Source organism: Phycodurus eques, chromosome 21 (genome assembly GCF_024500275.1).
Source record: "Phycodurus eques isolate BA_2022a chromosome 21, UOR_Pequ_1.1, whole genome shotgun sequence".
NCBI classification, from domain to species: domain Eukaryota; kingdom Metazoa; phylum Chordata; class Actinopteri; order Syngnathiformes; family Syngnathidae; genus Phycodurus; species Phycodurus eques.
In genome coordinates, this window is record NC_084545.1 from 13822221 (window position 1) to 13849590 (window position 27370).

General features: G+C 43.1%; 1 protein-coding gene across 1 annotated transcript in view; it reads left to right on the forward strand.

Moving 5' to 3' along the window:
* The first annotated feature begins 2453 nt into the window (after positions 1-2453).
* The window catches only part of zfhx4 (zinc finger homeobox 4), an 87316-nt gene continuing 62399 nt past the window's right edge, over positions 2454-27370 (forward strand). The window contains exons 1-4 of the mRNA XM_061666105.1: positions 2454-2509; positions 22248-24777; positions 26140-26352; positions 26719-27007. Coding sequence (XP_061522089.1) covers positions 22294-24777; positions 26140-26352; positions 26719-27007 — 2986 coding nt within the window. The 5' untranslated portion in view covers positions 2454-2509; positions 22248-22293. The remainder of the gene's footprint in view (positions 2510-22247; positions 24778-26139; positions 26353-26718; positions 27008-27370) is intronic.

The following is a 27370-nucleotide window of genomic DNA, read 5'->3' on the forward strand; positions in this document are numbered from 1 at the left end:
TGAGGCACAGTGGGTCACCCATCGGGCAAAATAGGTGCTTTTTTTTTTTTTTTTCCTTTAAAACACACTAAACTGGGAGTGTTTATGTGAAGTGATACAGGACATTTTCTATTCATTATTAATGTAAGCGCGGCAAAGAAAGAAAAAAAACAACAACTTTTGAATGGGATCCAATTTTGATACACTGATGAGTATTTGTTTTTGTAACAGTCACACTGTATATATGCTAATGCGTGTCTTTCAAATAAAACGCAACACCCTTCAGTGCTTTATAAGGACAATTTCACGACTATATTGTTTTGAAATTACAAATAAGAACGTGTTTTTTTTGTTTGTTTGTTTGTTTTTGGTTTTTTGGCGTGTGGCTATATTGTAGCGCGCACGCACACATTTATTCAGAGCGGCCTTTGCGGATAAATGACCAATTATGACCGAGATGGAATGTTGTCTATTATAAAGCGGTACACCGGAGAAAGCGCAGAGAGGGAGAAATATAGGGGGGGGGGGGTGGACTTCAAGATAAGCGGTATCCAGTGTTACTTCCTTACATGAGCTTCCCCCCCCCCCCCCTTTTTTTTTTAAAAATGAGGAACATAAAAAAGAACGGAGAAAAAGCAAAAAAAGAAAAGCATCGTTTACCTAAAGGATGCTCCTTTAAATGAAAGGAGAAATGGCTGTTTTATGACTATACCGTAATCCTCGGGTTTCGCTGTTTAATTTACGCAACGAAGAAAAAAGGTCCACGCTCGGCAAAGCGAACCGGCGCCAGCGCGCTTTCACTTCAACTCCGCCGCGACGCGACTCGAGCGATGCCGCGGCGCTCGTCTCGGGGCCGCCTGTGCGCGCAGCGTCGCCGGGCGTTCGCAGGCTGCGAACCCCCCTGGAGGACGCGGAGGTAGCTGCAACAGTAGCTTCGGATCCGTCGAGAAAGTGAGAGCCTCGACCCCCTCGCGCCCCCCTCCCCTCTCCCCCATCTCTCTCTCTCTCTCTCTCTCTCTCTCTCTCTTTTGGTGTCAAAAGACCTGTCTCCAACCAGAATAACCAAGCCCGGGGTCGTGTGGCTTCTTAAGGATCCGGTCCGGTCCGTGCATCGCTGCAAAGTGGAGCAAGTAGTTCACTTGCCAGTAGCAGCCTTATCATCACATCCCAAGCCCCGGTTCACTTCACCCCCCAGTTTTGATCCCCCCCCCCGCCCCCCAACCGCCGCCACCCCTCCCCACCGCCCCCCACCCAACAACAAGGCGAACCAGATCTCTTGATTTTCTCCTCTGTCGAGAAAGTCTTGAGCCGCCATTGAGAAAACACACAGTAAACAGTTTGCATGGAAACGCTCAATAGGGGCACTTTTGGCTGGGGGGGGGCTGAACTTGTACAGTATTTTTGGGGCGTTTGTGAACCCACAAACGGGACCCTTAATGGTCCTGAAGGTGCAGCACGTGTACGTGCACGTCACACACGTAAGCACAACGTGCGGATTTAGTGCACACTATTTTGTGTGCCCGTGATATTTTGCTGTTTCATTCATACATTCATCTCCATTTAAAAACAACTAAAAATATATCTATAATATTTACTTACAGGTGGATATGTTTGCATGGTGCTAAACCTAATTTTTTCAAATTTAACATATGGTGACCCAGCCCCCCCTCCCCCCAACAAAACATGTCGTACCAGGTATGGAAAAAAATGATACACTTCTTCTTGCCCATCCTGCTTTATTTCTTCCATTGTTCCGCCTCTGCATGCAATGTCAAACAATGTTTATTTACTTTTTTCTTTTCTTTTCTTTTCTTTCTCTTTTCGACCTATATTCCCCTCCTTTCCCTTCTGTGGTCGTCTCATTTGCATTGCGGCGACTGTTGATCAACTGACTAATTACACTTCTTCCTCCTCTCTCCGCCTCCTCTTCCTCTGTACCCTCCTCTCTCTCTCTCTCACTCTCTCGCTCTCTCTCTCTCGCTCTCTCTCTCTCTCTCTCTCTCTCTCTCTCGCCGTCTCTCGACCCATTCCCAGAGTGCATATCGGGAAATGGACACACAAAGACATGCGCACTCAACTTAATCAGCCATTTTTTTCAAAAAAAAAAAAAAAAAAACCCAGGGCTAAAAGGATAATAATTAGCAGAATAAAGCGCTATCGGATTTTCATTTCCTATTCAAGCTCGGCGTTTGGCGAGCGTCCGTCCACAGGAGCGAGCGCGTTTGCAGCCCCGTCGTCAAGTCGTCTCACCGCCGCCGGAACCAAAATAAGGGACTCTTAAGACCGCTTGACGTTTGTGATTTTTACCCCTCTCCCTTTTTTTTTTTTTTTTTTTTTTTTTTTTTTCCTTTGCCCATCACAAAGTGGGAGGATTATTTCCAATTCCGTCTGTTTTCGGTCATCGCGTCGGCGTGCTGGATGTGAGTGTTGTGTTGTTTTTTTTTTTTTTTTTTTTTTTTTTTTTTTTTTTTTGGGGGTCCGAGCTCGAGCGAAGAGGAGCGGAGGTGGCGCTTTTGGAAGGGGGAAGAAAGTAAGTTCTCTCCTTGAACTTTTATCGAGCACTCGGCTCGGCGTGTGCGCTCCATCTGCGGCTCGCCTATCGATTATCTATCAGGCTGCCGGTTCACTGACGTCGGGTCAGTTTGGAGAACAGGTGTCGGATGCCGTTTTTTGTTTGTTTGTTTATTTGTTTGTTTAAAAAAAAAAAAAAAAAAAAAAAAACGAGCCCGCAGTGGACTCGGATGTGGACGCCGGTTTGTCCGTGCATCTCCTTCCACTTTGCCTCGGTGGAGCTCTTACGCGCGGCTTCGCGACCGCGTCGACGCGAGCCTTTAGGGACCCAAGAGCCGGACGAATACTCGCAAGTGTCCCGCCGCACCACGACGGGAGCAAACGTTTGGCCGCTTTCGGTGAAGCCTCTCTCGGACGTGACCTCCACCCCTCCTCCCCCTTCCCTTCAATTCCCTTCACTTCCTCACGTTTCATCCCCATTTTTTTGGACGCAACTCGGAATCACGTCCAATGGAGGAAGCAACCTTCCGGTGTCAGCGACGCCAACAAATACGCAATTTGATTCGATTTTTCTGAAATAACGACTTTTTAAAAAAAACAACAAATACGTTCACCTGCTCCGCTTCAAAAGTCGTCCTACCTCCACTAGCGGGAAGTGTTCCGGTTGAGCTGCCCGCGAGGGAGAAGCCATTGCCCGGCCGCTGATTGTGGCGAGTCCCGGGGCGGGAGAGCTCTATCACCTCTCCGGTGTCAGCGTGAGGAAGACCCGGGGTGGGGTGGGGGTACGGGGGGGGAGGCTGGAGAACCATCGGCTTCATTCCCGTCATCTAATTCAATCCAAACATTTTAGTTCCCATTTCCCATTCGAATTTCGTAATTTAACAAGCAATTGTGCACGTACATTTCTACTCTTGCCAATTGCTATCCATCTTTAAACCGCCCATCCATCCGTTTGCTTTATTTTCAACGTGCCAGACGTTTTGTTTTCTTTGTTTTTCCTCTTTTTTTGGGGGGCTGGGGTGGGGGGTGGGTGGGGGGGGGCTGGGCTGGGGGGTAAACAACAACAACAACAACAAAAGACGTCTCAAAGTGGGACACAAGTGACAGGTCGTGGGATTGGGTGGAGGTCATCGATCGCACAGAAAAAAACAAATCAAAAAACACCAGGGCCAAGGGGCCAGCCTGTCTCCAAACCGAGTTTATAACCGAGTGTGTGTGTGTGTGTGTGTTGAAAGTGTATCTTTCAGTGCAGGACAGCCTTCTTCGGAGTATTACTTGTCTTTTAATATGAATTTAACTCCGTACTTGCTTTATTACTTGTTTTTTTTAAACATTTTTATTTAATTTATTCAACTCCACAATATTTAAATGGCTGCGTCTGAATATTACTTGCAAAATAGTATTGTTGCAATTTACAGATTTTGTAAGAATTAAGACGGGAGCGAAAATAGAATGGTTACCATTGCTTTTGTGATTATGAAACTGTTCATTTTTTGAATATAAAAATTATTAATTTCCACTCATGATGTCATAAATGATGTCATTAATCAGATCAATTTGTATATTTTGAAGGCATTTTTAATTGGATGGATAATCCTTTTGTAAATATATTTGAATTATAAAATTAAAAAAGGCCCATTTGGGTGAGTAAAAATCTGAATATACGAGATGAAATGACTCTTAATTGCACTGAATTTCATCAGTTAGTGATCCCATTGTCTCACCCTTATTTTCTTGTCTTGCAAATGAGTTCTTTTTTTTTAAAGGTTTGTTTGCAAAAGCGAGTCCCTTGTTTTTGTTTTTCCTTTGCATGATGTCTTAGCTCTATCAAAGGGCTGAGCGTGTATCTCTGCGTGTTAGTTAAGCAGCTTGCTGTATTCATTTCACCCATAGCAGAGGAAGGGAGCGATGAGGAGGGGGTAAAATAAAAAAAAAACATAGAGCGAGAGATGGGCTGAGGACAATAGCTGTTGGCTTGAAAATGCTTCTTGATTATTAAAAGCTAATGCGTTTGCAGTATTGCAGCCTTCATTAAGGGTGCACACGCCAGGGTGGAGGGGGGAGGCGAGGGAGGAGGAGATGATGGGAGATGGAGAGAGAGAGAGAGAGAGAGAGAGAGAGAGAGAGAGAGAGGGAGACTGGGGGGTGGAGGGGTGGGGGGAGTCTGTCCTATAACTCCTGGGCCCGAGACACATGCAGCAAGAAGATTGGCTCGAGCCTCTCCTAGGGGTCGACAATGTGTCATTTCCACCCAGCTAGATTGCCCTCTGCCTATCTGATATTAATGTGCAAATCAATATTTCAGGGATTAAATTTCCCTTTTTCATTTTTTATGGTTTCTACCTCAATAAGTCTCCCGTCTAATAGAGGAGACTGGATGATTTAGAAGCCTTTGCTGCTGTTGAGAGAGAAATAGAGAGAGAGAGAGAGAGAGAGAGAGAGAGAGAGAGAGAGAGAGAGAGAGAGAGAGAGGAGCTTTGGAACGAGGCTATCGCTGCATTTTAATGTTCATCTCAGTCAATCCCCATAGGCCTTCAGTAAGGAGGGCTATATCGCTGCTTTACACCGTAAAGACACCCAATTTGCCTAAAAAGGCAGGAAGAGAAAATATGAGTCCGGTTGAATACATAAGACGCTGTGTAATCCAAGTAGCAGGTATTAGTAAAAGGGAAAGCCCCCCCACACCCCAACACGCACACCGTCTTCTTCTCCTATAGCGCGACATCCAAACTGTCATGGCTGAGCGAACACTATAGCTTACCACACGCCGGCCTGCTCGCTCTAACGATATTTCTCCATCCTCTCGCTCATTCTCTTTAATATTTTGCCTAGACTAGCGTGTCAAGATGAAGCAACATCTGGCGTATGTGCGTGCGCTGCCACACAATAACCACAGTGGTGATGAGTAAAAAGAGGAGCATATTATTACTATAGTCATAATGCTGCATGTATCTCATTGAGAGTCAACTAAATCGGCCTTTTGACTCCCTCCAGACGTTCATCAAGGAGCGTGTGTGCCTATAGCTGTGTGTTTATTCAATCCGCCTTCCTGTACCATCTGCCGGGTGCTTGCATCCATATGTGTCCAGCAGCAGCACAGTGCAGGGTGGGAAAGCCCCCCCGGACCCCCCCAAATATTTTCTTCTTGCTTATGAAGGCTTTTTTTAACACACGGCTTGATAGGGAGAGAGAGAAAACAAGCGAGGAAAGCGAGAAAGCGACAGAGGAAGAGGCACAAAGGAGCTCTAATTGTGGCACGACCGCTTGGCTTCCTCTCGATTCACGGCCATTACAATTTGAAAGGCACAAGCGCCATGTCCTGCTTCATCAAAATGCCGAGCCTACACACCCGTCCACTTTTGTTTCTGGACTGTGTCTCGTAGACCTCAATGTCGGCATTTTTCCCTCATAAATGAGCAGAAGCCGAATGAATGCATGAGGTTAATTGTAATCGTAACTATTTGGTCGAATTTCGGTTGGGCTCCATTAGACGCGTGCTATGTCGCTGTACTTGTTTTATTTCCTTGTTGTGAGGGGCGAAGGAAGTGTGCTGCAGCTCAGCGTTACATCTCTAGGAGGGAAGGGCAGGCGGTGGTGGTGGTTGCGTGTGTGGGTGTGTGTGTGTGTGTGTGGGGGGGGGGGGGGGGGTTTCCTGTGTCAGGCCTGGGGCACCACCAAGCGAACACACACACACACACACACACACACACACGGTTTCTCCCTATCACTGAGGAGGGTTAAACACTTGGAATAAGATCAAGCCTCTACGTAGCTCCTGGGGAGGTTGCTTGTGAATATGCGAGTTTTAGTGTAATTAGCACTTAATTATATTAACATATGCAAATTGTCAGGCGCGAGGAGGGCTTGTAGCGCCGGTGGGTATGTGGGCCGGGATACAAGTGGTTCTATTGTAACGCCACGGCAGGGAGAAAGAATAATGGCGAGCGCATAACCAGCTCACTTATGTAAATCTCTGGCTGGCTGCTTTGCCAAATTTCATTAGTCGCCATGACAACCTGCTTAATTGTGCTGACTAATGTCCCATGATCTGCTGCCAGTCAGGATGGATGTCACCCTCACCCCCCCCCCCCCCCAGAAACGCACAAACACGAGAAGGTTAGAGTGCGAGAGGCCCGACTGTCCAGATTAAAGCAGCTCCTATTTGCACACACGCTCCTCTTGTACGCACATTTGCATATTCCACCCCCTGCCCCCCCCTCCCCCCAAAATAATCCCCCACTATGTCTGCTTCTCTGCTCTGTGTGCGTTTGCATGTGCTGTCAATGTGTGGCGGGTGGGTTTCTTTGGTTGGACGACAGCGGTTCAGTGGCGTGTCACACGTGTAACGTCTGATCAGACTGGCACGGAGACATCACTGAGTTTGTTTTTGATTATGGGACATCACTCGGTTTCTGTCAAGTCAAACAAACACACATAAAACGGCAGATGGGGTTCTGCCTTTTAAAACTTATATTCTATCCAAATAAGTCTCAGTCTCCTCTGGCGGACAAGGATACTAGCCAAAGGTGGCTAAAGATTGGGCCTCGCTACTGCTACTAGTAGTTGCATGCTAATCCTGTTTTTTGACAGCAACGTAAACTGATATAATTGCTTTTCAGAGGCAGGATCGGCAGTTTATACAAGTGTGAGAGCACGGGAAAGGGGATTAGCATTATTTTGCATAATGCTGGCCGGGCGCTGAATGGGGCATTGAATGCTTGACTGGGTGACAGAGATGAAAGGGAGATGAAATGCTCTACTCCCCCCCCCCCACAGCCATCTCGCACCCCCCTTGCCTCAGTCCCGCTGCCTCCGGACGCTGTTGTCGGTCGAGAAATTGCAGTACGGAAACGCTAGGCCGGTGTTCTCTGGTCCGTTTCAGATGCCGGCAGACGTAAGCTGTCATGTAATATGTATAAGGCCCCCTTCAGGTCAAACCTCCTTTGTAATTATGTCGTGAGTCAGGTAACATTCACATTCCAAAATCACATCCACTGTTCCCACATTGAGGTGGATTTGTTGGGATATTGGTGTGTTTTATGTGCATGTTTCTGTGCGTATGAGCGCGGCGGGGCGGATGGCACAGCTTCAAATTGCCACCGTGACTTCCATGTGACCCGACCCAACTTTTGTGACTAATTTATGATCAACCGTCATCATCGGCCATTGAGTCTGCTGTATGGAAATGATCCCAGTGCGGGGGGGTTGAGGTGATATGGTGGAGAACATGCAACGCCACAAAGGCCGATGTGGCCTGTTTTTGTTGTCTGTTATTGGACAGGATCCTCTTTCTATGACCTTTTGCACGCCTTCCTTCGCCTTTCATATGCAAATGGTGGCCAAACCAGAGGAGGAAACACGCTGGAGCTGAGTAGAGGAGGACAAAGACTCTCTCTGCCTCTCTTTGCTGCATCTCCTCTTTTTCTTGCCTCTTCCCCCTCTCAAGCAACTTGACAGACATTGGCGTGAAAGGAAGTGAGCGCTGGGTGCATTGGAGAGGTGGCGATAGCAATCTGGCTGTGACCCGTACCACTTGCCAGGATCAAGTAGGCTGTGGTTCCTGAGTGTTTAGGTGGAGTGGGCCCTTGTTGTATCATGCACATGGGTGACCGCTTAAGCCGGGGGTATCAAACTCATTTTTGCTGCGGGCCACGTCGTAGTTATGGTTTCCCTCGGAGGGCCGTCATGAGCGCGAACACATATACAGTAAATGTACAATTGCCTCAGTTTATTACATATACACGCAAAAAATAAATAAATCGATGAATAACTATATTAGAAACCAGAAGCCAGTCAAAAGTTGTTAATTCAGTTTATTTTGAAATGGGGATTGCTAACAAATGTTTTTGCAAAAAACGTCATGTAAAAGGGAAGACGATTTGCAATGTTGTTATTTTAGCAAGAAACATGAAGTCGACGCACCTGATTTGCTTTCGCGGGCCACATAAATGGATGTGGCGGGCCGGATGTGGCCCCCCGGGCCTGGAGCTTGACACCAGTGGCTTAAGCGGTATGGTTATGCACAAGAGCCACGGCTGATGTAGCACCTCGATCGTGCATGCTTGATAGTTATCTGTCAGTAGCGCGTTATAGGGCAGGTAGCAAGAAATTTGATATTTTATGTGATGACAGAAAAGTACCATTTTTTTCTGGCATCTCATTTGTCAAAACTATTTAATGTAAAATCAAGCAAATAACACCTCAGGATTGAGATAAGGTAATTTACCTTTGACCTTCACTGTGTTTGAGGTCACTGAATCACACAGAAAAAAATATTATGAATATGTCAAAAACTAACATCCCCTATTTCCTTACATAAGCCAATTTTAAAGTTTTATTGATTAATTTTACATCGTTTTCTTAGCCTTATATTCTAATAACTTCCACTCCAATGCCATTGCTGTGGAAACAACAATAATAATAATAATTTAAAAAAAAAAAACTTCCCGTGTGGACGCAGCCTAAATCACATTCTCTGGTGGGGTAAAAGGATACTAATGCAGTTAAGACAACGCCGTGCTAGCGAGCATAATACACCAGCGCAACGGTGTTTTAGCGCGACACGGTTTTCTGGTTTCTTTTCAAGGCTGTGTTATGGGAAGGGCCATGTTATCTGTAGGAAATGTAATTTTTGTCCTCATTGAAATGGTACATTATTGAGCCCGGTTATCTAAATGTTTTTGTTGCTGTTGGTCTCACGCCAGTCGGGATTGTGTTACCCCCTCTTTCGCTCTCATCTCACTGGGCCTTCATCAATCTCTTCAGGGAAAACAGAAAGAGGGGATTTCCCCCCCCCCCCCCCCCCCCCCTCCTCTCCTTCTCTCTCACTATGTTCTCTGTCCTTTTTCTCAGGCTCTCCTGCCTGCTCAGCATCTACTCCAGGATATTAGCTATGGGTCTGGCTATTTAATGCAGAATAATATGCTGAATCTTTGCGTTTGAAAGTGGAAGTTAGGAGATTTCATGGACCAACTGAGCTGTGGTTCTCAGTCTTAGGTCAAACAAAACGGACTGCTGTAAGGAAGAAAAGAGGCTTCCCCTTTTATGTTATATTGTCTATTTGCTTGTCTCTCTGCTGGTGTCTGTCACATGTTCTTTGTCATCTTTCATTTGCTCCCCTGCATGTTTTTCTCCCTGTTGACAGCTATGACATGTCACATTGGCAGCGGCTCTTAATCCCGAACACTCGTCCACTTTTCTAAACTTTTTCTGTCATGCTGTACATTTGGCGCACTGCTTTTCTTATGTTTTTCTTCAGGACAACAGAATACTTTTAAAAGAAGCGTTAATGCAGAATCTCCAGCTGTTGGTTAAAGGTCAAGCCAACAGAGCCTGGAAAGATGCCCTAAATTATGGGGAAGAAAAGCTGCTGAATGAATGACTAAGTTTGCAGAAGGTTCTTTTGCCACAATAGCACAATATGTCTCATGACAAATGATACATTCTCCTCCTTGTGAGCCAAAGACAAAGACGCAGATTGAAGAGCACAGTCACAGGACATTTCCACATTCGTGAGGAGAGGATGATGTTGTACATCAAATTGATTTAAAAAAGGGAAAAAAAGAAATCCACGCATTTATATATGTCATCCGCGTGGAATCAGTTATCGTCCCGCCGCGTCGCTCCGTGCGTGTTCTCCAGTGTCAATGCAAGTGGACGCCGTGATGATTGGCATTTGCTATTCCTGCAGGCAATTGCACACGAATTCCAGGGCCATTGGCGGGGCTCATCAGGGAATAAGTGGCTAATTAAATATGCATGACTGGTGGGCTTAAACAACAGTGTAATGAAAAATGAGACAAGGTTTACCAACGAATTTAGCTTGAGCTGCATGAAGACATTACCACTGAAAATGATAAGCATGTTAGAGAAGTAATTTCAAGTAATATTCCCAATAACAAGTTAGAATTTAACTAAATAGTATACGGGGGAGTGGGTAGTTAGTGTACGTGCCATTTTGTAGTGTTTAAAAAAGATCTCTTTTTTTCTGGTGGAATGATCTAAAACAGGCAAGCGTGCGTCTCCACATCTCCCCTGGGGAGACTCCAGCCAACAGTATCGCTCTCAAACCCGGACTTTTCCTGCCTGGCATCATCCGTGGAATAATCTTTAATTATTTGCTTTTTAAAAGGGAGGGGGGAAAATGAGGCTTTTTGTGTGACAGTGGCGAAAAAGAAGAAGAAGAAGAAGAAGAGCAGAGCGGGTGGAGGAATGTTCCTGTATGAAATTGTAGGTATTAGCAGGGGCGGTTTTTGTCAGTGGTTTTGGCTGATGAATCAGCTCTTTGCCCCGAGACTAAATAAGAGAGGGGGAGCTTTGTCCTGTTTCATCCCCGTTTGGATAAGCAGATACACGACGGCTCTGCAGGAATTGTTAAAAAAGCAAAGCGTGCTTCTTTTGCCTAGCACACTATACCAAACAAGTGTCAGGAAATGGTGATGGATGGTTCTGAGTTTGTATGGTGTTATTTTAAAAGCAAAAGCAGAAACTATCACTGGGAAACCATTTACAATTGTAATATTATTACAACCCGTTAAATACACTATGCACTCCTTTTTTTTTTTTAAGTAAGGCGTAATCAATCAATGTGTTTGAAAATGTTAAAAAATGTAAAAATTACACGCTCACTATTGTCACAAGATAACTCCAAAAATGTTTTGTTTTTAAGCGTTTAATATACCGTTTTTAAATGGTAGATGTCAGTGTTTTTTTATGTCACTTATACTGTACTTAATAGCATCATTTCCTAGAGCGAGCAGAAAGGTAATGCGTCCATTTCATCTTGGTTCTCCTTTCAGTGGACCGGCTCTGGATTTCGCGTGACATGTTGTTTATTTGATAAAGGGATATTTCGCCACTAATCCAAAAACCACACTAATTACATCTGACAGTTGTTTGTTTGTAGTTAAATTAAAATGTACTATTTTCTTTCCATCTCAACCTTCACCACCTCAGCCCCTCTAAATTTCTCTTCACTCCCTCTCATGGTAACCAGAAAATGTACCCACAATGGCCTAAGTAACAACTGTGGTTTCCTTGTGTTGTTTTTTTTTTTTTTGTGTGTGTGTGAGAAGCAGGCAAACTAACAACAGCTGTCAGAAAAAAAAAAAAAAAAGGGGGCATCAAGGTTGTTTAAAAAACAAATGGCTTTGGTCTAAAGTTCATTTGGAGACCTCTCTAATTAAATATAGAGCCAAAAGCTTAAGTTAATTAGTAATTCCCTGGGTCCAGAAATTAGACCTGTCATGAGTATTCAAGCCCAAAGGTTTGTGTTGTTTTGTTGTCTGCACCAGTATCATGTGATATAAAATGTCCAGCAACATATTCATGCTCTTTGTTTTATTTTTTATTTTATTTTTTCTTCTGGTGGTTAAGTGCGGGGCACATAGCTTGTGGCATCTGTCGGGGTACTGGCCCTATGATTATGTTTACGAAGAAAATAACAAAACCTGAGTAAGGCAAGGCTGACAGTTGAGCCATCTTTAGTGATAACCTGGAAAGAACACGACATGAATTGAAACCCAGAACCCCCAAACCTGAGAGATGATTTAGATTTTTACTGTATGTCCTTTTTAAACAAGCTAAAGTGTATAAATAACCATATATTATTTGTTCGAAACACAAGATTTTAACAACAAAAATACAGCACCTTTTACTGTATATAACATTTACTGTATATAAACATGATCTTACCCAAAAGTGCTGCTTCTCTTTCAGAAATATGGGAATGGAATTGCATTAAAATGTACAACATTTATCCTGACTGGCCAGGAGCTCAGCACCGCTAAACATTTGCTCCGAGAATAACCCCTGTCCATGACAAACTAAAAAACAAAACAAAAAGGAGGGATAGCAAAAACCTGACTTTTGCGGCTTAGACCAAATCAACAGTTTGGTAAAAAAAAAAAAAACACACAAAAAAAGGGAACAAAATAAACTTGGAACACCACTGAAGCCAGTGAAAGTGGATAACCAGCAAACATCCTTTCCTTGGTGACGAAAATCGTCAAACATTGTCAAAATCTGCATTTAGGTTTATAGAGGACTTAGAAAATTGTGCAAACCACTGGTAATATTAAAGAACAGGAAAGCCAGATTAGATTTTGCAGGAAACATCTAAAAAGCCTCTAAAAATCTAGAGAAAATGGACGTAGATTCCTAAATAGTAAATGTCAAATTCTTGTGAAACCTTTCAAATTCAAGATGAAAGTCTCGACATCAATATCTTGACTGTTGTATTTCAAATCCATTTGGATGATGGACCCAAGTCTACGTAGCTACACTGCTACCTCTTCTATCTTCCCAGAATTGTACCACTCTTTCCAAAAAAAAAAAATGCTTTCTATCTTTTTTTCTTCACAAATCAATGAGTCGGAAATATGAGTTGTTTGGAAAGTGGGGCAGTTGTGATCGCACAAAACAAGCAAAGAATTTGGGGCTCTGGCTAGTTGATACAGTATAACCGGCCTTTTATATTTGCCAGGTGGATGTGAAATGCCTGCGTCAGAGACTGTGCTCTGTGTCTGCCCGTGAGTGTGTGCTATCCTTGACTGACGTGGACACTGTTTGCTTAACCTCTTCTACGCTGCACTGCCATGGCCTTGTCAACTTAAGTGTGTGTGGGGCTACGCTTGCAATGTGTATGTGTGAGTGAGAGGGAGCAAAGGTAGTTTTCATTTTTTTTCTATTCCCAGCAGTATTTTCGCTAAACAAACCTGCTGAGAGGCTGAGTGAGAGTGTGAGAGGGTTCTGAATCAACACAAATGAGTGATATGTGTTGTTTTTTGCTCTCCCTCGTGCTGGTTCATAATTGTGTGCATCCACACACCCCCAGAGAAAACATTTTTAGATGTTTTTTTTCATACTTTGTATTTAGCAGGATTAATAATTTCACTTGGCAAATAATCCCAGTATGGCGTGTGTGTGTGTGTGCGCGCGTGTGTGTGTGTGTGTGAGCATGCGTGCGTGCGTGTTGCCCAATGCTTTAGACTCATCCAAAAGATAAGGACATGATTTATGTAACGGCTAAACTCTTTCATATTGTGTATGTTGTACCTTACAAGAGCATGATGAGCATGCTAGATTAATATTTATTTAGTACGGGTAAATCAAGGATTAAGCAGTCATCGTTTTAGCGCTAATCCACATCTCTGGTGAGATGCAGAGACAAAGCCAGGCAGATTACTAAAGACATCGCACCACAAAGTCACAATTAGTTGTTGACTGTAACGAAAGTTGGACAGGAGACGTGCTAACACATTGCTGGCACACAATTTGACTTTTGTTTTGTTGTGCTTTGCATTCTTTTTGTCTCTGATTAAGACACTCACGTTGACATCAGCAGTCATTTGCCTGATTCACACTTATGTGTGTCATGATCTTTCCACTGTTCATGCATAGGCAGGCACACACTCAGGCTGACACACATGTATGAGCAATGAATACTTCTTTCTTTCTTAGCTGCGAGCACGTGGGAGCAGAGGGGTAGCTCGCTTGTACTGCGTGAGAGTGCAGGCGTCTTGCGAAGTTCCATGTTGAGTCTGCAAATCAAATTACATTCTTTGCTAATTGAGTTAAACCGCTGTGCTGGAGAAGTGGCAAAAAAACAGACATGAAAGTAATGTGTGCATGTCTTTTCTTGCTGTATTTTCTTCCCAGGTGCTAATCTTGTTATCGCTTAGCACTCTCAGGTGGGTTGTCTACGGTCCAACTTAAAAAAGGATGAAACTGTGCAATTTTGGTAGCTCGTCTATATACTAACAGCATTTCAGAGAAATGCCGAAAGATGTTGACATTTAAAAAAAAAAAGTGCTGTGCTATTGTTCCCGTCTGAACAAAACACTCATCTGTGACTGCAACGGAGAACAGGAATATGACATATTCCCCAAAACAATGGCGGAAAAAAACAATAATAATGTTAAATGATTAGATGATGATGATTAATTAGAATTCGCTTGAATTATTTTGGAAACAGGAGTTCAGAACATTCAGATAGAATCACCTACCCCCCAACAAGCAACAATTAATAGATCTTTAAGTTTCCCCATTGTCGACTAAGGAAGTTTAGCCAACTGCGCTTCCCTAATTTGAAACTGTAATACCAAATACATTCCAAGATCATTCTCATGTAGCAGTTTGCAAAGGGCTCAATGTGTTGTTTTTTTTGTTAAAATACAGATCTCCCCCCCCCCCCCCCTTTAAAAACATTAAATAAAACAGATTATAACAGTGGGGGCACTGTGTATATGAGTACCAGTATATGAGAATAAGAATAACATAAAATAAATAAATAAATAAAATATGTGCCTTCGTTCCATGAAGGTTAGAAATCACTGCTCTGGTCAGGTCATGTATTCTAATCAGTCAGGTCAAACCAACATTACAACATGACAGAAATAATAAAAATTTAATTACTTCACACACACAGAAACATCACGCCAGGATGTTTCCGCACCACCGTTAGTGCTAGCACTAGCTTGCTAGGCTACATAATGTTTTGTTGCTTGCTTGCGAGCCGTATCGCATTAAAAATACAGCAAGCCTTAAATGAACGTAATCTCCCGAGCACCGGTGACCACCAGCACACGTTTTTCCCCATTTTGTTCTTATAATACACGCGTCGCGATGTCGTCGCCATGGTAACGAGTGTATCCGGTCCCGTTTACGAGTTGACAAGATAAAGCCCAGCGATCGTAAAAGACGGGATGCGGTGGTATCGGAATCCAAGATTTTATTGCAGTAGTCTGACATTGTGCAATCGTGAAAGACCAAATATGTCTTGTAGTCTGATCCACGCATTACATGTTGTCTGTCTCAGACGTGTTGTCTGTCCCGCACCGCCGACATGTTTTTAAAAAAAATAACTTTATTGTTTGTCAGATATTTACAGTACTACGTCAAAAGACACGCGACAAGGCTAAACATAAACTAGCTTTCAAATTCAAATATACTGTAAATGATGGCGACGCGGCGTAAACGTCTTTTGTGGAGTTGATCAATGACGTTATTGATCGGATCGGCGAATTATGACATTAAAGCCAATCAGGATAAAATGCTAATTATCGGCGGATACCGATCAGATCGGTTTAAACTCTCTCAAGACAGAGAGAAAGTAATCGTCAAAAATCAGACGATTTTTTAAAAATATATTTGTTTGAATGTCAATATCGCTGTCTTATGATATAATGTGTTGATATGTAAAAAATAAATAAATAAATAAAAATAATCGGCAAATAAAACAACACTTTTGCTGATTTGAAAAGGGCTAATATCGGCCGGTCAATCGGTCTGACCCTAATATATATATATATATATATATATATATATATATATATATATATATATATATATATATATATATATATATATATATCACTCCAAGGAACAGGAAAAGAGCAAAAACAGGATCACCGCAGGGCTGATGCGAGGGAGGGGAAAGGATTTGTGAGGGAAAGAGGGGGTTCCAAAGCAGATGTGAGAGAAGCCTAAAAGACAAGAGAAAAAAAAGGATGCACAGATGAATTTTGCTGTGATTAGAGAAAAGACAAGGGGAGCAAAAAGAGAGAGAGAATGCCATCCTTACTTCCCCTTTGCCCTCTTTCACCTCGCTCACTCGGCCGCTGAATGTTAATGGATTTTCTGCCCCCTCATTCAAACACACTCTCCAATCCCTCCCCATGGACACTGCTGCATTGTTTGTGGTAGTGCCTCTATTCTTTCAAACTTAATTACCTTCTTGCCTTTTGTGGCATCAGGAGCTGAAAGTTTTTTTTCCCTCTGTGGCAGCGGAGGTCGTCACACATTCTTTGGGCTGTGCATTCCCTTAATCTGTGGGCGGTACAAGTGTGGGGGGGTTATCAGGGTGAGGGTCCAAAGAGGGGAGCTTCTCCTCTGCTCCCGAGGTGGCTAAAGCAACCCGATACACCCCCACCCTCATGCTCGCGTGCATACATGTGCGCAAGTCATAATATTCGGGGCATAGGCTGCCCTTTGTTTGTGCGGTTCATTTCCAATCAACCTTAATTAACTGGAGAGTGTTTCCAGATTGCCAGCAAAAGAAAAATCCCCGCTTCCACCCCCTTCATTCCACCTCCCTTTTACCCTCAGCCGCTGCTGTTTTGAGTTGGAGGACGGAAAGGGGAAAAAAGTGGAGGCATTAGCTATGTAGATTGGCTTCTCCTTTGATGCTGAAAAAAATCTTTAGCAAGGGCCGTAATTGCAGACTGTGACCAAGCAATGTCTGACTATTTATTTTCGTGTTTGAGCTTTGGTTCAGTCTGAAATATTGTGGAGTTTTATACGCATATTTAGGCTGCACTGTGTAAGCCCATTTGGATACGGAATAAAATCTAGTCAATGTTGTCTTGTATATGTTCACCCACCATCCAACAGTCATAATACCTTTGACAGGGCTCAGATGGGAAACACAATAGGTCTTTTGGTTTTTGCTTACAAAGAGGAACTGGTGGACCAAGGACGTATTTTCCCGTTATCTTGGTTAAATTTAGGTCTACAAAATCTGACCCCAGGTCACGTTTTCTGGCCCATCCACAACTCCGATCTCTGAATGCCGGGGTGTCAAACACATTTTTGTCATGGACCACATTGTTGGTATGGTTTCCCTCAGAGGGCCGTTATGACTGTGAAGCCATATAAAATGTTTCATCGCATCATCATAGTATTCAGTGGCGGCTGGACAATAGAGGACGCCAGGGGGCTTCCCCACTGCTGCTGAGTCACCTTGAAAAGGACAAAAGTAAAATCATGAAAATGAAAACAAATTATGAGAATGAAAATATTATAAATTATATGTATACTTATTTTCAGATGAGTAGGATAAATAGTACACCGTAAATGATAATTAAAATTGTTTCGTTTATCTCTGGTTATCTCATTTTATGACGCAACTTCCGGTTTAGGGCGCATCAACGTTTTCTCGTGAAATATTTGACATGCGCAGTCGGTTCTCGTGAAATACAAAAGATGTTGCCGAGGTAGGGCATTTGATTCCAGCGCCCTTTCACGTTAAACACAGTTACTGTTAATCCCTCCCATGCCGATCAAGTTACTGTAAAAAAGGGGTTTGGTAACGAACATGCTTTTTCTCAACTTTATTATTTATTACATATGCCGATTTAACATTTTGGTAGTGATTTTAGCAAGAATAATGTAAATTTACGCACATGATTTGTTTTTGCTGCCCGCATAAAATTATGTGGTGGGATGGATTTGGCCCCCAGGCCTTGAGTTTGATACCTGTGACTTCATCCGTCAACACAGCCTCTGATTCTGAACTAACTATTTGGGGGTGTGGGGTTTTGGGGGTTCTTTCCGACATCAGCCAGGTATTGTCTCGCACGAACAATGACTTTATCAGGTGTGGACCTGAGGGCGCTTTCGTGTAATGTTACCTGAGCATCCAGTCAGGCCAATTTACCTGTCAACAAGCTAAATGATAGGTGCTGCATACCTGCTCGAGGTGGAAAATAAGGAGCCCCTCTGACAACTCACCCTTCTTTTGGGCCTTATCACACTCAAAAATACTTCATGGTCCTTTTCCTCTGCACGGTACTTGATTATTGACATTTTTACAGGAGCGAAAGCAGATAACAAGGTTTCAAAGCCTGCGGAGCGGTGGCGGTGACATAAAGCGTTGCTGGTTGTTGAGGGGTCGAGCATATTTGTTTGTAATTTTTGACGGATTCAGCAGTGATTGACTGCAGTGTTGTATTTTCTATCTTCCTTCGGTCGCCACTCTCTCCTTACCGTGACCAACATGCTGAGTGAGTAAACTAAAAGTAATACATTTGTTCTCCGCGATTGTTGCCAATTGAATGTGTGTCTTTTTCTAACTGGTGCATTCAATGCAGTATGATGTTCTCAGTTTCCCTGGGCACTATCTTGAAAGGGGCAACCTCAGCCGATCGGAGCCTGTACTGTAAAGTGGAAAAGCAAACATTAAACAGCTGCAGTGGTACCCTCAAAGATACAGTTTTTTTTTTTTTTTTTGGGTACTAATTACTCTCTAATGTAAATGCTTGTAAACATACATGTAGCTACCCTAATTAGCCTCAGACTGTACCGTTAGGAACAGAAATGAATTCCTGTGTACAGGTACTATGATGGGACGGGATCGGATGTTTCTTCAGACAAGATTTGTATGTGTTGTATTATCTTTGAGAATGAGTCATGCTTCATCATCTTAAATAGGTGTATTTTTGGTTTGAAGACACAGCGAAGACAGAGTAACGCTTGGCTCGTAAAAGATGTGCAGCTAACTAGGCTATCTTGTGTCTGCTCTCATGCCTTTAGGCAACAACCAATGGTTGCATGCAAACCGGAAATATTTGGTCACAATGTAATTCCCATTTCTAATTTGCTCCTGTTTTCTCTTTAAGACACAAGAACTGCCTAAGATTTAGAACTGAAGAAGCCTTTTGGTTTAAAGGTAACATGTATTCAACAAACAAGAACAGTCCAGTTGCCTCGATTCAAGCTTTGCGGATAAGAACTAGACTTGGCCCTATTATTGAATGCATGTGTGTCTCCTTTCGTTAAAGGAAGAAGGTAATTCTCCTCCTTCATCCACTTTGTTTTTTTGTTCCCTGCGCTTACGCATGGCAACAAATAAACAGGCCTAATTAGACCAGAGTTGGCCTATTCAAGCCAGTGCCAGTGGGAGATGGATGCACAGGCTTTCACAGCGACCTCGGTCTTTTGTCTTTGGCTAACGCTGGCTGACATTTTGATAGAAGATTTGGTGCTTGACTGAGGGGGCACATGGTGAGAAAGGATGACCTTCTGGGCGACCTCAAAGATTGGAATATGGCCACTCCTTTGACTTATCATTCATGCGGATTCAAATGAACCAGTAAGACACGAAATGTTGGGAAGATGCATCCTTGGAGGGCAAAACGCAATTGAGCAATTTTGCAGAAATCACCTTTGTTTGGATAGCATCATATTCACCATATTGGTTCCAGTTTTAAATGGGCAATTTGGACATAAAACAGATTCCCGCATAAACAGAGATGACAGTGTGGCGGCACTGCAATTAGGTTTCACTTGTAACAGGCTGAGAGTGGTGCGTCTTACGGATGATAGTGTGACAGGAGGACAAAAGCCGGAGGAGACTGTGACATCAACAGGAGCTCAGTATGTCTGAGCCTGAAATGCAATGTTGTCTTTTGTCTTGTTCTTTGGTTTGTGCTCTGGTTACACAATGTGATTTATGACAGGCCTCACAACATACACATACCAGATCCATTTGCCAACTTCTATGAAATAGGTTTGCATATTTAGAATACGCTGATCAATAATATACAAGCATTCTGACAATTGTGACTTCTCGTGATTAAAGGACAAAAGTAAGAGAAGAGAAAAGCTGGACAAAATGGGAAAAGAAATGGAAGAAATCCCCCACTTTAGACTGGCTGTCTATGTCTCAGGGAAGTACTGAAAGGCAGATGGATGGAAAGGGGTTGAGCGATGAGGGGGGAGAGAGCAAAAACTGTACGCCCAAAAGTTTCTGGGCCCCTCTCTCCCATTAGAACATGCAGTGTCCAATGCTGAAATTCCTGGCCTATTATTTGCCTCTCACTGGATCTGATCTGCCACTTTAATTACCTGAGTGTACTGTACTGTATGTTTGTGCAGGTGAAAGCGAGGAGATGTGCTTAATTTAAAAAAAAAAAAAACATTTGCGGCTTTAACTATTGATTTCTTTTGCAAAGGAGGGGACTCTGATAAGTGTAAATACACACACACACACACACACACACATAGTGTTATATTTACACACGCAGCATTCTGCATATGTTTATCTAGCCATAGATTAGCCAGACTGGATACAAGTAATACAATTCTAGACATGCAGATGTTTTAAAATGGTTGCTTTGTGAGCACGCCTGTAAACTGACTGTTTCTCAGTGGTCACATTTTAAACAAAGCTCCCAAAAATGTATTTTTCATGAGAGCAATTTTAAATATAACATTGACATAAATCCAAGTTATTTTTTTTATTCATATTAATTTATTTCATTTTGTGTTTTTAGTCCAGCAAACATATTTTCTTGATTTTATACAATGTATGTTTCATAGCAACATTTATAATGTGTAATCTCTGAATGCATTATTTTTATTTCCCCCATCATAGTCTAATGTATGTTGTTGAAACCAGTGTCCTCCCGAGGAACATTGGTATGAGTGCAACACAAACCATTGAAAAAAACAGCTTGATAACGTCATGCATTCCTGTGACATAACACTTATTTATGGCCTGTTTCAACTTGCGGCTTGTTTAGAAGGTAAAGCTTATTTCTGCTATTTTTTCCACAATTGCAAGGGTGCCTTAATAGTAAGTTTTTTTAAATTGTTTTTTTTATTTGCAGTTCTATGGGGTCAGTGTGAGAAAGTGTCTTTAATCGTAAATCTGAAGCACAATTTGAAGTTGTTCACAAAAAATAATGAATAGATTTTTCTATTTAATAGGCTGGAACTTTCACCCCAAAAAACCTAAAATTATTCAAACTCCTTGTGATGGCCCTTTTCCCCCTTTAATTTTGCCTAGCGTATATAAGGACAATACCTGAGTGGGACACAGAGAACAAAAACAGAATTTCTCTCTTTTAATCTATCACTAGTCCCCATGAAATCATCTCTTGGATATGTCAGATTAGACTTGATTATAGCGTGTGCACATACACATGCACTCACCCACAAACATAATCACACACACATTTGATTCCATTCCTCACGCTTTCACTGTCCCTCCCACTGGCTTTGTTTGGCCTTGGATTGGTACGGATTAATCCTCTAATTGCTTTGTAGCTTTGTTGTGAGTCAGGGAGAGAGTAGCAAAAGCGAGGGAGAATTAAACAGCAGGTGGATGGGGGGGGGTGAAGGTCAACATAGCCCTTTAAAGCTTTCTTTTAATGTCAGCTCATTTACACGCAAGCTACCTGAGAGGAGCTGGTACTCTACCAAGTAAAAAGACGTACTACCGTTTCTCATTTGTTGCATTTATCTGAGCAGAAAACAGTTTCCTTTAATTAGCACTCAGTGTCGTTTTTTTGTCTAATTTTATTTTACGTCTTCGTGATTACAGAATTGATTGACTGTCGGGTACTTATAAAAACACAGGGAAACAAAGAAGCTTCGGGGTTTTGAACAGTTTCCAAACATTTCTTTCGAGCCAAGGCATCCTTTCTACTTTAGAAAAATCTCACGGCACACCACCAAACAAAAATGTCATTCTATGTAATTATGCCCTCATTCCTTTCTGCTTTTAACATGAAACATGAAAATAATTATCATAAATGATGAAAGAAGATACTTGAAGAATTAGGAATTATCAGTAAATCAAATTTATTTCCCTTGTTCACATAGACTCAAACTGATGCCTCAAGGGACTTAATGGGCTAAATATGTGCCATCTAATTAACTATTCCTTACTGGTAAGAACACACTGAGACTAAAGTAGCACTTTAACTTCACTTTCATCCACTGAAGGCTGCTCTAAATATCATCCAGTTCTTTAGTCATCTGGGTTGCAAGCCTTAAATGTTTTAAAAACAAACTTTGCACACCACCAGTTGTCAAGTGTTGCACAATGATCATCTTTAAAGCGCCTTCCACGGAAGCTGCTCATTTAATTGGATAAATTTCAGTTCAAGTTTTGAACCAGATGTCAATGACTTTTTCTGATTATTTATCACTTACCTCTAATGTTTTCCACCCTTCTTTTCTCTCTAACTCAGGTCCCTGCTGGGCTGGATGAGATGAGATCCCTATGTAGTGGACACCATGGCAACTTGTGACTCTCCCCCTATGGTCTCGTCACGGCAGCAGGAACATGGTGGTCAGAGGCTCTCTGCTGCTGAGGACAACTCCGTTGTGGCCATGGAGACCGGTGTCGCCAACAGCAACAATGCTAATAACAACCAAACATCACCTGTAGCCAGAGAGATGAAGAATGGCCTTGGAGAGCCCACTGTCAGCCCACTGAGGTCCACAGCTGGCCTCACCTCTGTCAGTGGAACCATTGACTCCGTTACAGAACAGAGTCGGAGAGAAAGCTTTACAACCGGTAACAAAGGGAGTGTTACCGGGACTTTACCAGGAGTAGGAGGAGGAGCAGCTTTGGGTTCAGACTGTTCTGCCCCTGCCACGTCTCCTGTGGCACCGGCAAAGGAGATCCCTTGCAACGAATGTTCCGGCTCCTTCTCCAGTTTACAAAAATATATGGAGCACCACTGCCCCAACGCCCGACTGCCTACCACCGGAGGTCATGAAGACGTTGATGAGATCGAAGGTATGGTAGGGGAGGAGAGTGAAGATGATGGAGAGCGTGGGGTTGGTGCGGCCGATGGAGGGGAAATAAACAGCGAGATGGAAGAGGAGAGTGATGTGGAGAACCTGTGCGGTGAGATCATCTACCAGCCAGATGGCTCTGCCTTCATCGTGGAGGACTCCAAAGAGCAGCGTGGCAACCAGGAAGGGCTCCCTGGGGCTCTCCATTTCAGGGGCCTGCTATCCTCCCAGACCTTCCCCAATGCCCAGACCACCACTGGCCAAAGTGGTCTGAGCCAAGGGGGGGAGCGGTTGGAGCAGCCTGCTGCACCCATGTCCTTCTATCCCCAGATCATTAACTCCTTCCACATCGCATCATCCTTCGGAGGTAAAACGTTGGCGGTCGACCCCCCCTCCATATCAAATACCTCAACTGGAGGGAGGGCAGGCACTAGTCCTGTGTTGCACAGTTTTCGTGTTTATGACCTCCGCCACAGGAATGACAAAGACTATCTGACGGGGGATGGTACAGCCAAAAACTCATGTGTGTCCAAAGATGTCCCCAACAATGTGGACTTATCCAAATTTGAGGGCTGTGTGGCCGATGGGCGGCGGAAGCCAGTGCTCATGTGTTTCCTGTGCAAGCTCTCATTTGGTTATAGCCGGTCCTTCGTGACACATGCTGTCCATGACCACCGTATGACCCTAAATGAGCAGGAGCAGAAGCTGCTGAGCAACAAGCGTGTTTCTGCTATCATACAGGGCATCGGGAAGGATAAAGAACCTCTTATAAGCTTTCTGGAACCAAAAAAAACCCCTGTATCTGTGCTATCCCACTTTCCCACACCTGCCAACTTCCTAGGGCCAGACACTGGGCTCCGCGGCTTGTGGAATGCTTTCCATAGTAGTGGGGAGAATGCCGAGTCACTTCAGGCAGGCTTTGCTTTCCTGAAGGGCAGTGCCAGCAGCTCCTCCAATGACCAAAATCCCAGATCCCAAACCATGCCAAAGGCTGAGACCAACCCAAACCTCGGGGGAGGGGCTGGTGCCCATAGAAGCTCCAGTGGGAGTTCTGCTGCTGCTGCCACTGGTGGCAACCTGGATGGCCGGAACTTTAATCTTAACAGTAAGGGCCACATTAGGGACACATGCACTTTGCAACCCAATGGGCTGGACCTGAGCCACTACCCACCCATCAAGCGGGAGCCCGGTGCAGTGGGAGAACAAAGTCCAGAGCAGGATGAGGACAGTTACTCCTATGGTGGCGGAGAAGAAATTGAGGCAGAGGATGAAGAGGAGCAGGCAATGAGTGTACTCATGAAAGGCCAGAGGGCCAACAGCACCAGTAGCAAAGATTTCCCTCTCTTAAACCAAAGTATTTCCCCTCTTTCCAACAGTGTGCTAATGTTTAACAGTGACAACAAAGGTCCTGCACCCACCTCCTCTTCCTCCCTGCCTATGTCTGAGAAGCTGGAGATGGAAAAGACTTGTCTGTCCGTTGCCCTGGCTTCTGCCAGAGAACGGGAGAGCAGTAATGACTCAACCACTGAAGCGCTGATGGGACGGGATGGGTCATCACCATCTTCCCATCCCCTTGACATGATATTGATGCGGAGGGATGATGAGAGTCCTGGACCTCCTCATCCACACACTGGAAACCCCAGTACCCCTGGTACCCCAGGTACACCAGGTACACCAGGTCCAGGTGAAGGGTCACCTGGAAGTGGTGTGGAGTGCCCAAAGTGTGACACAGTCTTGGGATCCTCGCGTTCTCTTGGGGGGCACATGACTATGATGCATTCGCGGAACTCCTGCAAGACGCTTAAATGTCCCAAGTGTAACTGGCACTACAAGTACCAGCAGACACTGGACGCTCATATGAAGGAGAAACATCCAGAGTCCGGAGGATCATGTGTTTACTGCCGTACAGGACAGCCTCACCCTCGTTTAGCCAGAGGGGAAAGCTATACCTGTGGATACAAGCCTTTCCGTTGTGAGGTCTGTCTAATTTTACATCACTGTCTTTTATATATCTGACAAGGACATAAATACAGGGGTGAATCCTTATAAATTGCACGTAGTCTGAATTGTGTCACTTTTCATACACTACAGTGTTCCCTCGCTATATCAGGGTTCACATATTGCAGATTCAGTAAATTGTGGATTTTTATTTGTATCGCGCATATTTTGTCAAATATTTTGTGGGATTTTGATTGTATCTTATAATTTTATGTGGTAAAATAAACACTTCCTAGCATAAGACATTAGAATTGTAAAAAAAACAAAAGAAAAAAATTATTAAAACACATATTACAAGGATTAAAATGTACTTAATATTCAGTATTACTGCGCATTACTGTATGTTAAAGATCTTAAAAAGTGTTTAAGAGAAAAAAAGTGTTTATAGGAGTATGGTAGAGGTGGGGAAGATAATCAAAAGTGTGGGGATGCGATTTAAACTATGTATACCGTAATTTCTCGTGCATAATGCCCCCCCCCCCAAAGAAAAATTGTCAAAAGTCAATACTGCGCATTATACATTGGTATAGGGGGAAATAAAAAAAATTTTTCACATCTTATAAATGTAGGCCGCCGTCTAGAGGTTATGAAAAAGCTGTAAACTTTCATTAAAATGTCACCGCCACCTAGAGGTTATGAGAAAGGTGTAGCCTACACTTTCATTCCAATATGACAGGGGTACGTGTGACTGCATATATTGTATCTATAGTTGTGGTCATAAATTTACATACCCTGGCATAATTTGTGAATTTTTATTTATTTATTTTAATATGACTGAACAATAACCATCATTCATTTCTTTATGGTTATATTTTGTTTAATGATAATACTTTTCTGAAAGGCTTGACAGTTTAATTTGTATCCCATTAAAATAAAATTAAATGTGTTTCACCTAGCCCTTCATGTTTTCTTTAAAGAATTGTACCCATCTTACAAATTGTGCCTGGGTAATCAAACATATGAGCACAACTGTGTTCATTATTTACTAAAGAAAAATAAGGCTGTGAATTTAAATAAATAAAAAAAGTATTACATGTTCAAATAAAGTGCTTAACTTCAGGATAATTCTTTGAAAAAATACTTAATGTTTTGATCATATTGGTAGAAGCAAAATAATGCATCGTAAAAATGCGTTATACATAGATAGAAGGGTTTTCCAGAATTTTGAGGTCAACGTTCGGGCTGCGCATTATACAAGAGAAATTACGGTAAATAATCCCTAAAATATGTGGTGGTGAATTATGCGGATTTCACCTATTGCGGGGGTGGTCCGGAACCTAATCCCCACGATAAACAAGGGATTACTGTATACTGTATCTAATAACAAATCTTCCATTTTAGGTATGCAACTATTCAACTACCACCAAAGGCAACCTTAGCATCCATATGCAGTCGGACAAGCATCTGAACAATGTCCAAACACTCCAGAATGGTGGAAGTGAGGCACAGTACAACCACAACCATGCCAACCCAGCAGCTAGTGCGGGCCTTGGTGTCAGCTGTGGGGCACCCTCACCATCTAAACCCAAACAGAAACCGACTTGGCGATGTGAGGTAACAAAAAAAAAAAAAGATAAATAAATAAATAAATCAACAGAGCGACATTGTAGTGCAGCGGTAGCTACATGGCAATTTGCGACACAATGAGCCACTTATTTCACCCTGTGTTACTGTCTTATGTTTTTCTTCCACAAAACTCAATACATTTAAAAATAATTTTTCATACATTTTCATATAATATTGGTTAAAACATATTCAAATCTCATGGTGTGGTCATGTGTGGTTGCATGTTGTTTGAATTGATGTGATCAGGCTCCAGCACGCCCGCGACCCTAGTGAGGAGAAGCGGTTCAGAAAATGGATGGATGGATGGATGGATGGACATTTAAAAGATGTCAAATAACTCTTTTTTTCCTCCAGGTTTGTGACTATGAGACCAATGTGGCCCGAAACCTGCGAATCCATATGACGAGTGAGAAACACATGCACAACATGATGCTGCTACAGCAGAACATGAAGCAGATCCAGCACAGCCTTCATTTAGGCCTGGCACCAGCTGAGGCAGAGCTGTACCAGTATTATCTGGCTCAGAACATCGGCCTGGCGGGTGTCAAATTGGAGAACCCTGGCGGCGGCCCAGACGCCCAGATGATGATCAACCCCTTCCAGCTTGATGCAGCGACAGCAAGTGCTCTTGGATCTGGTCTTGGTAAGTGACGCATAAATCCAAATAAAACACTCAGATTAAATTTGCCTTTCTTCATACATAACCTGTGATATCTTAAATAGATCTTATGAAACTATTTGAAGCCCCTTATAGAACAAGAAACCACACTTAAGTCGAAAAAAGGACACCACATGCCTGACTATAATGCTGTAGAACCATGTGACTTCTCCAATCCAATCAGTGAATACTTCAATGAGGGAAGAACTGAGAGTTATCTATCCATTCACCCATTCATCCATACATACATGCATTTTCTATAGTGCTTGTCATCAAAAAGGTTGCGGCTAAGATGACGCATATCTCAACTGAATTTAGGAGGTGGGTTACACCCTGGACTGGTCTCCA